General features: G+C 43.3%; 1 protein-coding gene across 7 annotated transcripts in view; it reads right to left on the bottom strand.

Moving 5' to 3' along the window:
* Nucleotides 1-3,419: 3,419 nt before the first annotated feature.
* LOC118369421 (potassium voltage-gated channel subfamily H member 1-like) overlaps nt 3,420-12,071 on the bottom strand; it is a 92,160-nt gene continuing 83,508 nt past the window's right edge. For all 7 annotated transcript variants that reach the window (XM_052498720.1, XM_052498721.1, XM_052498724.1 and 4 more), the window contains 2 exons: nt 8,715-9,125; nt 3,420-8,603 (listed from right to left, as the gene is read on the bottom strand). In XM_052498720.1, coding sequence (XP_052354680.1) covers nt 8,154-8,603; nt 8,715-9,125 — 861 coding nt within the window. In that variant the 3' untranslated portion in view covers nt 3,420-8,153. The remainder of the gene's footprint in view (nt 8,604-8,714; nt 9,126-12,071) is intronic.

Genomic DNA, 12,071 nt, shown 5'->3' with positions numbered 1-12,071 from the left:
AGTATAGCAATAATTTCATCACACGTAACGGTTGCGGTAGCTTCAAAGGGTGCCCCATCCATCTTTCGGAGCCCTGTGTTAATGTTAGTGTTAGTCATTTAGGCTGTTCTGTTTAATGATGTGGCAACCGCCAAAGGCCTGCTTTTATAGAGGCTGTTCATCGCCCTAATCTTTGGGTTGGCAGTGACTGACGTCGGTTCGAAATGGGCCATTGTCTATTCCTCTGTCACTAGATCCCTCACTCCCTATTTTTCTGTATTTCACTTTGTTTTTTGTCTTTGTTTTATATCTCTGTCTTTCTCTCTCTGTGGACATCGGTCTCTTTCTCTCTCGGTCTCCCTCTCCATCCCTCATTCGGGGGATGAGGGCCCGGTGTGGTGTAAATTGAATGTTAATTTGATGTTTTTAAATCAGGTGCTCGAGCGTTCAGTAAACATTGCACTCTTTCAGGAGGCAGCTAGATTTAACCCCTCGTCTGTCTGTTACCCAATGTAAGGTGTGCGTGTTGGTGGCAGGGAAGTCTGGTATAAACTGAGTATTTAATAAGAACTCACATACAAACTACAAAAAACAAAATATTCACAAAAAATAAACTCAAGGAGACGGGTGAATTGGAGGACAGAATGTACCCCTGACACAGGGATTCGGAGACATATGACGTCACTCCTGGGAAGTGCAGCGTCTACCAGGAGATCTATCGCACAATCGCCCCGTCGATGAGGTGGTAATTGAGTCTCCTTCTTTTTAGAGAAGATGAGAGCCAAATCGGCCTATTCAGGGGGAATGCGCATGGTGGAGACCTGATCTGGACTCTCCACCGTAGCAGCACCCTAAACACCTACTTGAGCACTCTCTCGACCACACCGTGAGAACCCTCTGTTGCCAAGAAACAGTGCGGTTATGACAAGCTAACCAGGGTAGGCCCAGCACCACGGGAAACACCGGAGAGTCAATAAGGAAAATACTAATTTTCTTTGTATGACCCCCCTGTGTCACCATGCCCAAAGGAGTGGTGACCTCCCTAATTAACCCTGACCCTAATGGTCGACTATCTCAAATCAAATCTAATTTTATTTGTCACATACACATGGTTAGCAGATGTTAATGCGAGTGTAGCGAAATGCTTGTGCTTCTAGTTCCGACAATGCAGTAATAACCAACAAGTAATCTAGCTAACAATTCCAAAACTATTACCTTATAGACACAAGTGTAAGGGGATAAGAATATGTACATAAAGATATATGAGTGAGTGATGGTACAGAGCGGCATAGGCAAGATACAGTAGATGGTATTGAGTGCAGTATATACATATGAGATGAGTATGTAAACAAAGTGGCATAGTTAAAGTGGCTAGTGATACATGTATTACCTAAAGATGCAGTAGATGATATAGAGTACAGTATATACATATACATATGAGATGAATAATGTAGGGTATGTAAACATTATATTAGGTAGCATTGTTTAAAGTGGCTAGTGATATATTTTACATCATTTCCCATCAATTCCCATTATTAAAGTGGCTGGAGTTGAGTCAGTGTGTTGGCAGCAGCCACTCAATGTTAGTGGTGGCTGTTTAACAGTCTGATGGCCTTGAGATAGAAGCTGTTTTTCAGTCTCTCGGTCCCAGCTTTGATGCACCTATACTGACCTCGCCTTCTGGATGATAGCGGGGTGAACAGGCAGTGGCTCGGGAGGTTGTTGTCCTTGATGATCTTTATGGCCTACCTGTGACATCGGGTGGTGTAGGTGTCCTGGAGGGCAGGTAGTTTGCCCCCGGTGATGCGTTGTGCAGACCTCACTACCCTCTGGAGAGCCTTACGGTTGTGGGCGGAGCAGTTGCCGTACCAGGCGGTGATACAGCCCGACAGGATGCTCTCGATTGTGCATCTGTAGAAGATTGTGAGTGCTTTCGGTGACAAGCCGAATTTCTTCAGCCTCCTGAGGTTGAAGAGGCGCTGCTGCGCCTTCTTCACGATGCTGTCTGTGTGGGTGGACCAATTCAGTTTGTCTGTGATGTGTACGCCGAGGAACTTAAAACTTACTACCCTCCCCACTACTGTTCCATCAATGTGGATAGGGGGGTGTTCCCTCTGCTGTTTCCTGAAGTCCACATTCATCTCCTTAGTTTTGTTGACGTTGAGTGTGAGGTTATTTTCCTGACACCACACTCACATCTCGCTGTAGGCCGTCTCGTCGTTGTTGGTAATCAAGCCTACCACTGTTGTGTCGTCCGCAAACTTGATGAATGAGTTGGAGGCGTGCGTGGCCACGCAGTCGTGGGTGAACAGGGAGTACAGGAGAGGGCTCAGAACGCACCCTTGTGGGGCCCCAGTGTTGAGGATCAGCGGGGTGGAAATGTTGCTACCTACCCTCACCACCTGGGGGCGGCCCGTCAGGAAGTCCAGTACCCAGTTGCACAGGGCGGGGTCGAGACCCAGGGTCTCGAGCTTGATGACGAGCTTGGAGGGCACTATGGTGTTAAATAACGCTCTATCAATCTAAGGCGTGAACAGGGAAGGGCACATCCACGGGAACAATAGGGGTCCCTAAACTATGAGCTAACGCTCTATCAATGAAATTCCCAGCCGCGCCTGAATCTACGAGGGCCTTATGCTGGAAATGTGGGGAAAACTCAGCAAAAGTGACAGACACAAACATATGTGCGACAGAGGACTCTGGGTGAGAATGGTGCCAGCTCACCTGGGGTGACGCCAGAGCGCCCTGCCTGCTGCCTCGATTCCCAGAGGAACCAACCCGGCACCTACCGGCAGTGTGACCTCTGCGGCCACAGATGGTGCACAAGCGGAAACCCCCTCCGGTCTCCCTGCGCACCGCCCCTCCTAGCTCCATGGGTATCGGAGATGGGGTGCGGGAGGATGGAACCACCAGACCCCGATCTGGACGTCCGTGAGTATTCAACAGGTTGTCCAGCCGGATGGACAGGTCCACCAGCTGGTCGAAAGTCGTGACACCCAACATGATTACTCTCACCTGCACACCATTGTGTTCCCTTAACAAAATGCTATGCTTTCCAGGGTTGTGTACAGTTGGGTAAAAAAAAATCATATATATATATAATAGTCCAATTAGAATTTAGTTTTCCAAAAATAATCTAATTTTAAGGTGTGCCCAGCTGGACATGACCCAGATCATAGGCTGGATGCCTTATCACTGTACTGTAAGTGTGACATCATGTATGCAAGAGTTTGGTTTTCTACTGATGATAGATTGTCCTGTATCTTATTCTTGTTGGTGGCTTAACCTATGGATGGAGCTATGTCTACTTAGTTTATTCTAAAGGGGAAACAATCGATTATTATTTCATCAACTTCTTATTTCTTCAACATCACACAATTGTGTTTGAAATTAAGAACCCCCCCTTCAAAATCATACGACAGACTGCTATGTATAAAATATTTATTATAAATAGTATTTTACATATCATTACAAATACTCTCATTTGTGCTTACAATAATTACATGTACAGTATCATTACAGGGAACGTATGAGTATCGTGACATTACTGTCCTCATGATATATTTATATTAATGTTTGATCTTTTAGTAACACTTTACTTGAAGGGTATCTACATAAGCACTTCATAACATATGCATAACCCATATACAGCACATATACAGTACCTTTACTAACTGCTTATGACAACTACAGTAGGTCAAAAAATAGTTTCATTATGAATGTGTTAAAGTCCTTATATACTGTTGGTACCCTTAAAGTAAAGTGTAACCAATATTATCTCTCTCTCTCTCTCTCTCTCTATGACATTTCAAAGTAGTATGTACATACATAGTGCCACAAGGCAGCAACCCTGAACTGACCACAAAAATAGTTTAATGTTGTTTAAACTGGTCTGAAGTAATCATGCTCACATGTTTTAAGGAGTGCAACAAAGAATCAAGTTTAAGGGTTTTTTGGTGCTCAGGGAGTCTGGGCCGTTAAACAAGGTGTTGGTGATGATCAGGTTTTACTGACCAGGCTCATGCATGGAAGTTTGCATCCCAAATCACACCCTATTCCCTATATAGTGGACTTATTTTGACCAGGTGACGTGTTCAAAAGTAGTGTCCTATATAGAAAATAGGGTGCGATTTGGGACGCAGACAAGGACGCAGACAAGGACTAACTGAATAGCTGGTAGGTTCTTTCTCAATTGTCTAAAATGTCAGTTCTCTCATAGCTTCCTCTAGTTTATTACACTGATCGGAAAGAAGTGACCAGGTTAAAGCTAGCCTAATGACCAGCGTCCACCATAAGGTTTTAACTGTCTTTCCAATCAATGTAGATAAGGGGGGGGGACCTAGGAGAAAACTTTGAGAGACCCAGATTACCCACAATCGAATCGTGATGCTATCCATCAGAGCTCTCTATCAATTGAAGTTCTAAACAACCCTTCCCCTCTGTGATGTCATCACAGTAATAAAACCCAACACATAGGGATCACCCATTAATGCAGGCGAACACACTAAGCCAAGAATAAATAGTTCTAAAAGTTTAGCATCACATATTGCACACATGCATCAAGCAGCTGGCATATGAATGTACCTCAAGTTTCCATATAAGTGTGATAAATGCATTATTGATGTACATTTGATGATGTCATTTCAGATGGAAACATATTGAAGAATAAAGTTACATTACATCAATATGCACCAACCAAATGACATCATTGTTGTAGTTGCCCATGGTGGCCATATTGGGACACTTAACAAAAGCATGCTATAATATTTAGAAACATTTGAGCATTATAATGCATAGAGTACAGCCTCATGTTTCTCGTTCAAACAACACCCCCTTACTCAGGCATTGGCCCATTAAACATTACTATACCGTATGTCAAGCTAAATGTGTTCAAAAATAAACAAGCTATCCTCTCTTCATGTTCACTTCTCTGTATCATGGAGACCGTGAATCTAGGCCAAAGTTAAGGTATGTTTAAGTAAAGTGTGTGCATTTGTTTCCAAATTTACTAGAAAATAGTAACACATTGACACCAATAGGGGTCATTTGGGTCAGCAGTAAACAATCATAACTGTATAGGTTACAGGGTACCACTTTACTTAACGCCAACACGGATAATGCATGATGTTGTTATAATGCATTATAAGACTTGCAATATGCATATGATCCTTGCAATGTCTTATCTCATAGTGATCCTTAATACATAACAGCTATTTTCAGAAAGAAATGCTTCATATAAATGCATAACATAGCCTATAACAACACATTTTGAAGGGTCATATATGCATATGACAAGTCATAAAGCACTATACATATTGGCTTTACGTAGTGTGCTTCTGTTGACTACAATTAATATCTGTCCAGGATCGTAATTATACTATTCATAATTATTGCTAATATTGTCTGTAAGTGGAGACCCTCCACATTCCATGTTGTGTATATGGTGAAAGATAAACATGGTAACATTCATAAGTCGTAGTTTCCTTCAGATTCCAGCATGAACAAATCATCAAAATGTAGCCTAATGTAATACCATCACGATATGGGTTGGATTTTGTTCACGCATTGTAATTGCAGGCAGTTACAGCAGAGATATGATTTTTTGCTCTTTTACTACATAATTAATTGAGTGCAGTGTTGCGGCTGTCTATGTTTGTAGCCATCTGCGGAATTTGTAGCACAATGCAGCCATTATGTACCCCAATGCAGCCATTATGTAGCGTTAGGTAGCCCAATGGGAACACTGAACCGTGGAGACCTCCCTTAAGACTGATAATGAACTACATATAAATGTACTGAAGCTGGTTTAGTGAACCCCACTCACAGGATTGGTAACCTTGCCAGAGACCTGAAGACTCACGGTAGCTACCCAAACTAATGCAGAGGCTTGAATACAGGCTAACACTGTCTTGTTGCATGCAAGAGACTGGGCACGAATGCCAGTTAGTCCCATATAGTCACAGGTGGAACTCTGGCAGCAGTTAACAGCAAGATCATCATCATACTGTATATTAAGATGACACTGCTAGGATGTGATTAGTTATGTTAAACTCACTGAAGATGTGAACACAGTGGTTGAGAACTTTGGCACTGCTAGTTTCCAATTAGTGACAGAAGGTCATCTACATGTCCTGTGTATCTGTGCATGTCCCGTGTATCATGTCCTGTGTATCTATTTAAAACATTTACATTGGTTACTAATTCACAGGCCTCAAAGTTATGTCTGCCTTTGATATTCAGCAATGGAGTTCACAGTACTATACAGTAAGCTAGCCTACGGCAAGCTGCAGGGCCAAACAGTACTATACAGTAAGCTAGCCTACGGCAAGCTGCAGGGCCAAACAGTACTATACAGTAAGCTAGCCTACGGCAAGCTGCAGGGCCAAACAGTACTATACAGTAAGCTAGCCTACGGCAAGCTGCAGGGCCAAACAGTACTGAAATTAATGTATGTTTAACAATGCGAGTCATGCAGCAAGACATGCTTTGCAGTGAAGTCTTTTTTTTGTAGGAAGACACAGTTACAAATGCCATTGGTTAGATGAACAAAAAAAACGAAGAATCAGCTAAATAAAGCAACCTCCTCCACATGCAAACAGCTCAACATGGCGAGGTGGAGTGTTGTTAGTGCAACTGAAACAGTTCAGAGACATTCCCAGCACTGGAACCATCGGCCAAGAACACTGACCAAGCAGTCAACAAAAGGTGTTTGGTTGTTGGTTACTTGGCTATGGATATCATATTGAATAGAGAACTATGTGGACACCTGCTCGCAGAACATCACATTCCAAAATCATGGGCATTAATATGGAGTTGGTTCCCCCTTCGCTGCTATAACAGCCTCCACTCTTCTGGGAAGGCTTTCTACAAGATGTTGGAACATTGCTGCAGGGACTTGCTTCCATTCAGGCACAAGAGCATTAGTGAGGTTGGGCACTGATGTTGGGCGATTAGGACTGGCTCGCAGTCAGCGTTCCATTTCATCCCAAAGGTGTTTGACGGGGTTGATGTCAGGGCTCTGTGCAGGCCAGTCGAGTTCTTCCACACTGATCTCGGCATCCGTTTCTGTATGGACCTCGCATTGTGCACGGGGGCATTGTCATGTTGAAACAGGAAAGGGCCTTCCTCAAACTATTGCCACAAAGTTGAAAGCACAGAATCATCTAGAATGTCATCGTATGCTGTAGAGTTAAGATTTCCCTTCACTGGAACTAAGGAGCCTAGCTCAAACCATGAAAAACAGCCCTTACCGTTGACCAGGGCAGGGCAGAAATTTGATTAACTGACTTGTTTGAAAAGTGGCATGCTATGACAGTGCCACGTTGAAAGTTACTGAGCTCTTCAGTAAGACCATTCTACTGCCAGTGTTTGTCTCGGGAGATTGCATGGCTGTGTGCTCAATTTTATACACTTGTTAACAACGGGTGTGGCTGAAATAGCCGAATCCACTAATTTGAAAGGGTGTCCACATACAGTTATATATATATATATAGTGTATACAGAAAGTCTTGTAAAGTATTACAGGGTGATAGAATGACATTTTGAATACATACAGAATCTATTGTACACTGGTGGCACAAAGAAAGTAAAATATGTATTCACCCCTTATAGATAATCTGAGAACCACTGATAGATAGTGATCCCACTGGAGATCTACAAGGATAATGAAGGTGAACAATACAACATTCATTGCTGCTCTGCTCTTACTCCATAGACTGGTAAAAAAAATAGTCTCTCCCAAAATATATAGCCGATGTACACGAGCAGACTAGCACAACACAAGCGTACAGGAGTATAGGTGTGAACCTGTGTCTGTAGGTCACAGAGGGTAGCCAAACCCATGGTGGTCTTAAGGTCACTGCACTGTGCCTTGAAACCCTTTCACCGCACTCACCCCAGAATCTTCAAAGTGACCAATAGGCTCAACTCCAAGGTTCCATGGTCCACAGGGGTAAAACCACCAGGTTCTCTTAAAATTAACAGCATCGTAGCATCATCATCTCCTGCTTTTCACAGGCATCACCAAGGTGAGGGCTAAGTAATGGCCTCAGCTGAGACACGCCAACAACTTGCAACATCTCTGACCCTATGACCAAATTGCCCAGCATTGGGACAATAAAGATTTTCTGAATCTGTTAACCATCTTCACACACTCAACATAAGCCCCTCTGCTTCTACGAAAATATGTCCTCCTTGTCCGAGTCTGGTGAGGTGGGTCTGGAGATCTCAAAGAGAGGCTTGGGGGAGCTGGGAGCTCTCCTTTGAGCTTTGAGGAGCTTCAGAGCCTCTGCTAGCTGAGTCTCCAGGCCGGCCATGCGGGTGTTCAAGGCCTTCAAGTCTTCTTTGAGCTCCAGCTTGAGCTCCAGGAGGGAAGCATGGAGAGTCTGCTCTGGGATAGGGTAGAAGGCATGCTGCTTGGCCACCTCAGGGGGTACCACAGGGCTGCGGTCCTGTGGCGTGTTGCCCGTGGTTCGGGCGCCGTCCCCCACGTTGTCCAGGCGCAGATCACTCTTGGTAATGCCGCTGTCGCACGAGCCGGTTTTCTTGAGCGAGGTCTGGGACTCGTGGGCTGCCCCTGTCTTGGTCCGTTCGGGTAGCGTCTCCATGGACTCGGCTTTGGACACCTTGGAAATTAAAAAATATAATGTATTAATGCAGATGGCTGGAGAGCTAATGCCAGGATTCAATCGGAGGTTGGGAATTCTGGTCTAAATATGTTATGTTTCTCGTTATACCTTGTTCCAGTTGGACTCCTTGAAGCGACCCCAGCCTTTGACCTTGGCTGGCTCGGACAATTGGAGAGACTGAGCCTGGAGCTGGGCTTTTTCTGAGGGGCCGGAGGTTGTGGACGCCAAGATGGAGATTGAAGGAATGGGCGTGGCTGGACTTTCGGTGACGGTGACAATGCTGGTGGTGGTGATGATTTCATGGATGGGAATGGGCTCAACATAAACGGTCTGGCCTCTCTCCAGGTCATCGGATGGGTCAGCCCGCTCCTGATGTACACGGGCCTCCTTCTGCTGCCGGAACCGCTGGAAGAGCCGACGGACCGGATGGTCCGGCGGGAGGTTGAGGGGCGCCTCATTCTTTCGTCTCAGGCGCTCCTCCTCCTCTCGTTTCACATCGCTGATCTTTCTGAACACAATCTGTAGAGAGACAACAGGCTCTTGATTAGTTCAATTCAACTATGAACTCCATCCTGTGTTATGTAGCTCATGTTGTGCATTGGGTGGTATGTCTAACCACATTATGCTAAGCTATCCGGAGATTGCTGAAACTAACCAATAAACCAGAAGGTGCACTTTCAAATAAAATAAAAAATTTAATAAAATTGGGTCAATCAACTAAGTTTAGGTAAGTGAAAAAAACGTCAATGTGTTTCTGCACCAAATTCAGGTCTGTTCGATGATGAGCTTCTCTGACAGTTAAGACTAGCACACAGGTAAGTATCTATAGTAGGTAAGCATGGAAGTGCAGGTACAGTGCATTACTAATTTAAACCCATCAGAGTGAAAACACAGCAAATAATGCCCTTTAAGGAATCCCTCAAAGGAAATATAAACGGCTCCTCTTGTTTCTAGACTTTTTTCTCGACAGAAACTCAATCATTCTTTAGCAGAACTTTAACCAAAACACAAAGCAGCTATTTTTGATTATTCTGGGTGACATTTAGAAAAAGATTGTTGTATTTATGTTGATACACTATTTTACACAGCAAATGTTGTCCATGTTGTCCCACAAATTACATTACTTTAACCATTCATGGTCAACACATTTCTTAGGATTTGTAAATATATATTCATAAGGAATAGCACACGCAAAATATCAAAGTTCGATGCTTCGTATTTTCATTTATTTAGAGCCAGCACAAACACCTAACGTTTCAACTAGGTCTTTTTCAAGGGTGTGCTGTGTGAGAAAACTCCTGCAGTCTCTATTCATACAAGTTTGAGTGAACAACAATTGGCAATAATGGTCATTTCAATTAGACAATTGGATAGCAATCAATTAGTAAGTCACAGTTGACAATATTTTTTCGACATACAATATTTACAAAAGTCTACATACACAATACATTTAGACAAAATCATAAGTCAACATGATATTGATAGGGCATGTTTTTCAAAGCAACGCTCCCATGACGTGCAAAGGCAAAACAATATTGATAAAAATAAATCAAAACATGGCCATGATACATAAAAAATAAAGGTCTGAGATTGATTTCCTCATTAAAGGGATACTTTAACGGCAATGAGACTATTTTCTACTTGAGCCAGATGAACTTGAAAATGCCATTTTTATGTCTCTGTGTTCAGTATGAAGAAAGAGGCAGCTTTGCCAGCGTTAGCGCAATGACTGGAAGTCTATGGGAAAGAGAGAGCTAAAGAGGTAGAGAAAGATGGATAATATATGCAATGGAGTTGAAAAATATGAACTACAGGCAATCAGTGTTCGAACAGGAGATATTAAACAAAGTATTGATGAAAATGAGCTCATCTTATGATGTTCATTGCAGAAATGTACTTATTGATTCAATGGACACACACACACACACACACACACACACACACACACACACACACACACACACACACACACACACACACACACACACACACACACACACACACACACACACACACACACACACACACAAAGAATGAAATATTAAACAACAAATAGATTAGTATGGCTATCCTCACATCTATGGAGACAAAGAATTAGCAGCACATTCTAGATTGCATTTGAAAACTATTACATTTGAGTGAAACCCCAAACCCTGCAGACATATGCGAAATGCATTTATGCTTATAACAAGTTATAAATCATTATACCTGCAAGCTTGTAGAAAAGTTTTACCCAAAAGTCCAATCTGCTGGTTTATCATTAGTAGTTTGTTAAACTACTTCACAACAGGGCAGGTGGGACAGAGCCCCACCTGTTTAGCTAAAAAATATATATATACAGTGCATTCTGAAAGTATTCAGACCCTTCCCTTTACCCACATTCTGTTATGTTACAGCCTTATTCTAAAATTGATTAAATAAATACAAATTCCTAGCAATGTACATACAATGCACCATAATGACAAAGCGAAAATAGTTTTTCTTTTGTTTTGCAAAAACAGAAATAACGTATTTATATAAGTATTCAGACCCTTTGCTATGAGACTTGAAATTGAGCTCAGGTGCATCCTGTTTCCATTGATCATCCTTGAGATGTTTCTACAACTTGACTGGAGTCCACCTGTGATAAATTCAATTGATTGGACATGATTTGGAAAGGCACATACTATATAAGGTCCCACAGTTGACAGTGCATGTCAGAACAAAACCCAAGCCTTGAGGTTGAAAGAATTGCCCGTAGAGACGGGATTGTGTCGAGGTACAGATCTGGGGAAGGGTACCAAAAAAATGTCTGCAGCATTGAAGGTCCCCAAGAACACATTGGCCTCCATCATTCTTAAATGGAAGAAATGTGGAACCACCAAGACTCTTCCTAGAGCTGGTTGCCCGGACAAACTGATAAAGGGGAGGAGGGCCTTGATTAGATTAGGGAGGTGACCAAGAATGACCAAGATGACCAAGATGACCAAGGTGACCAAGATGAAACCAAGATTCAACTCTCTGGCCTGAATACCAAGTGTCACGTCTGGAGGAAACCTGGCACCATCACTACGGTGAAGCATGGTGGTGGCAGCATCATGCTGTGGGGATGGTTTTTAGTGGCAGGGACTGGGAGAGTAGTCAGGATCGAGGGAAAGATGAACTGAGCAAGAGCAGAGATCCTTGATGAAAACCTGCACCAGAGTGCTCAGGACCTCAGACTCAGGTGAAAGTTCACCTTCCAACAGGACAATGACCCTAATCACACAACCAAGACAACGCATGAGTGGCTTCGGGACAAGTCTCTGAATGTCCTTGAGTGGCCCAGCCAGAGTCCGGACATGAAACCGATCAAACATCTCTGGGGAGACCTAATAATAGCTGTGCAGCAACGCTTCCCATCCAACCTGACAGAGCTTGAGAGGATCCGCAGAGAAGAATGAGAGAAACTCCCCAAATACAGGTGTGCCAAGCTTGTAGCGTTAT

Source organism: Oncorhynchus keta, chromosome 36 (genome assembly GCF_023373465.1).
Source record: "Oncorhynchus keta strain PuntledgeMale-10-30-2019 chromosome 36, Oket_V2, whole genome shotgun sequence".
Classification (NCBI taxonomy): Eukaryota; Metazoa; Chordata; class Actinopteri; order Salmoniformes; family Salmonidae; genus Oncorhynchus; species Oncorhynchus keta.
This window is presented reverse-complemented; position numbering and strand designations above follow the sequence as displayed.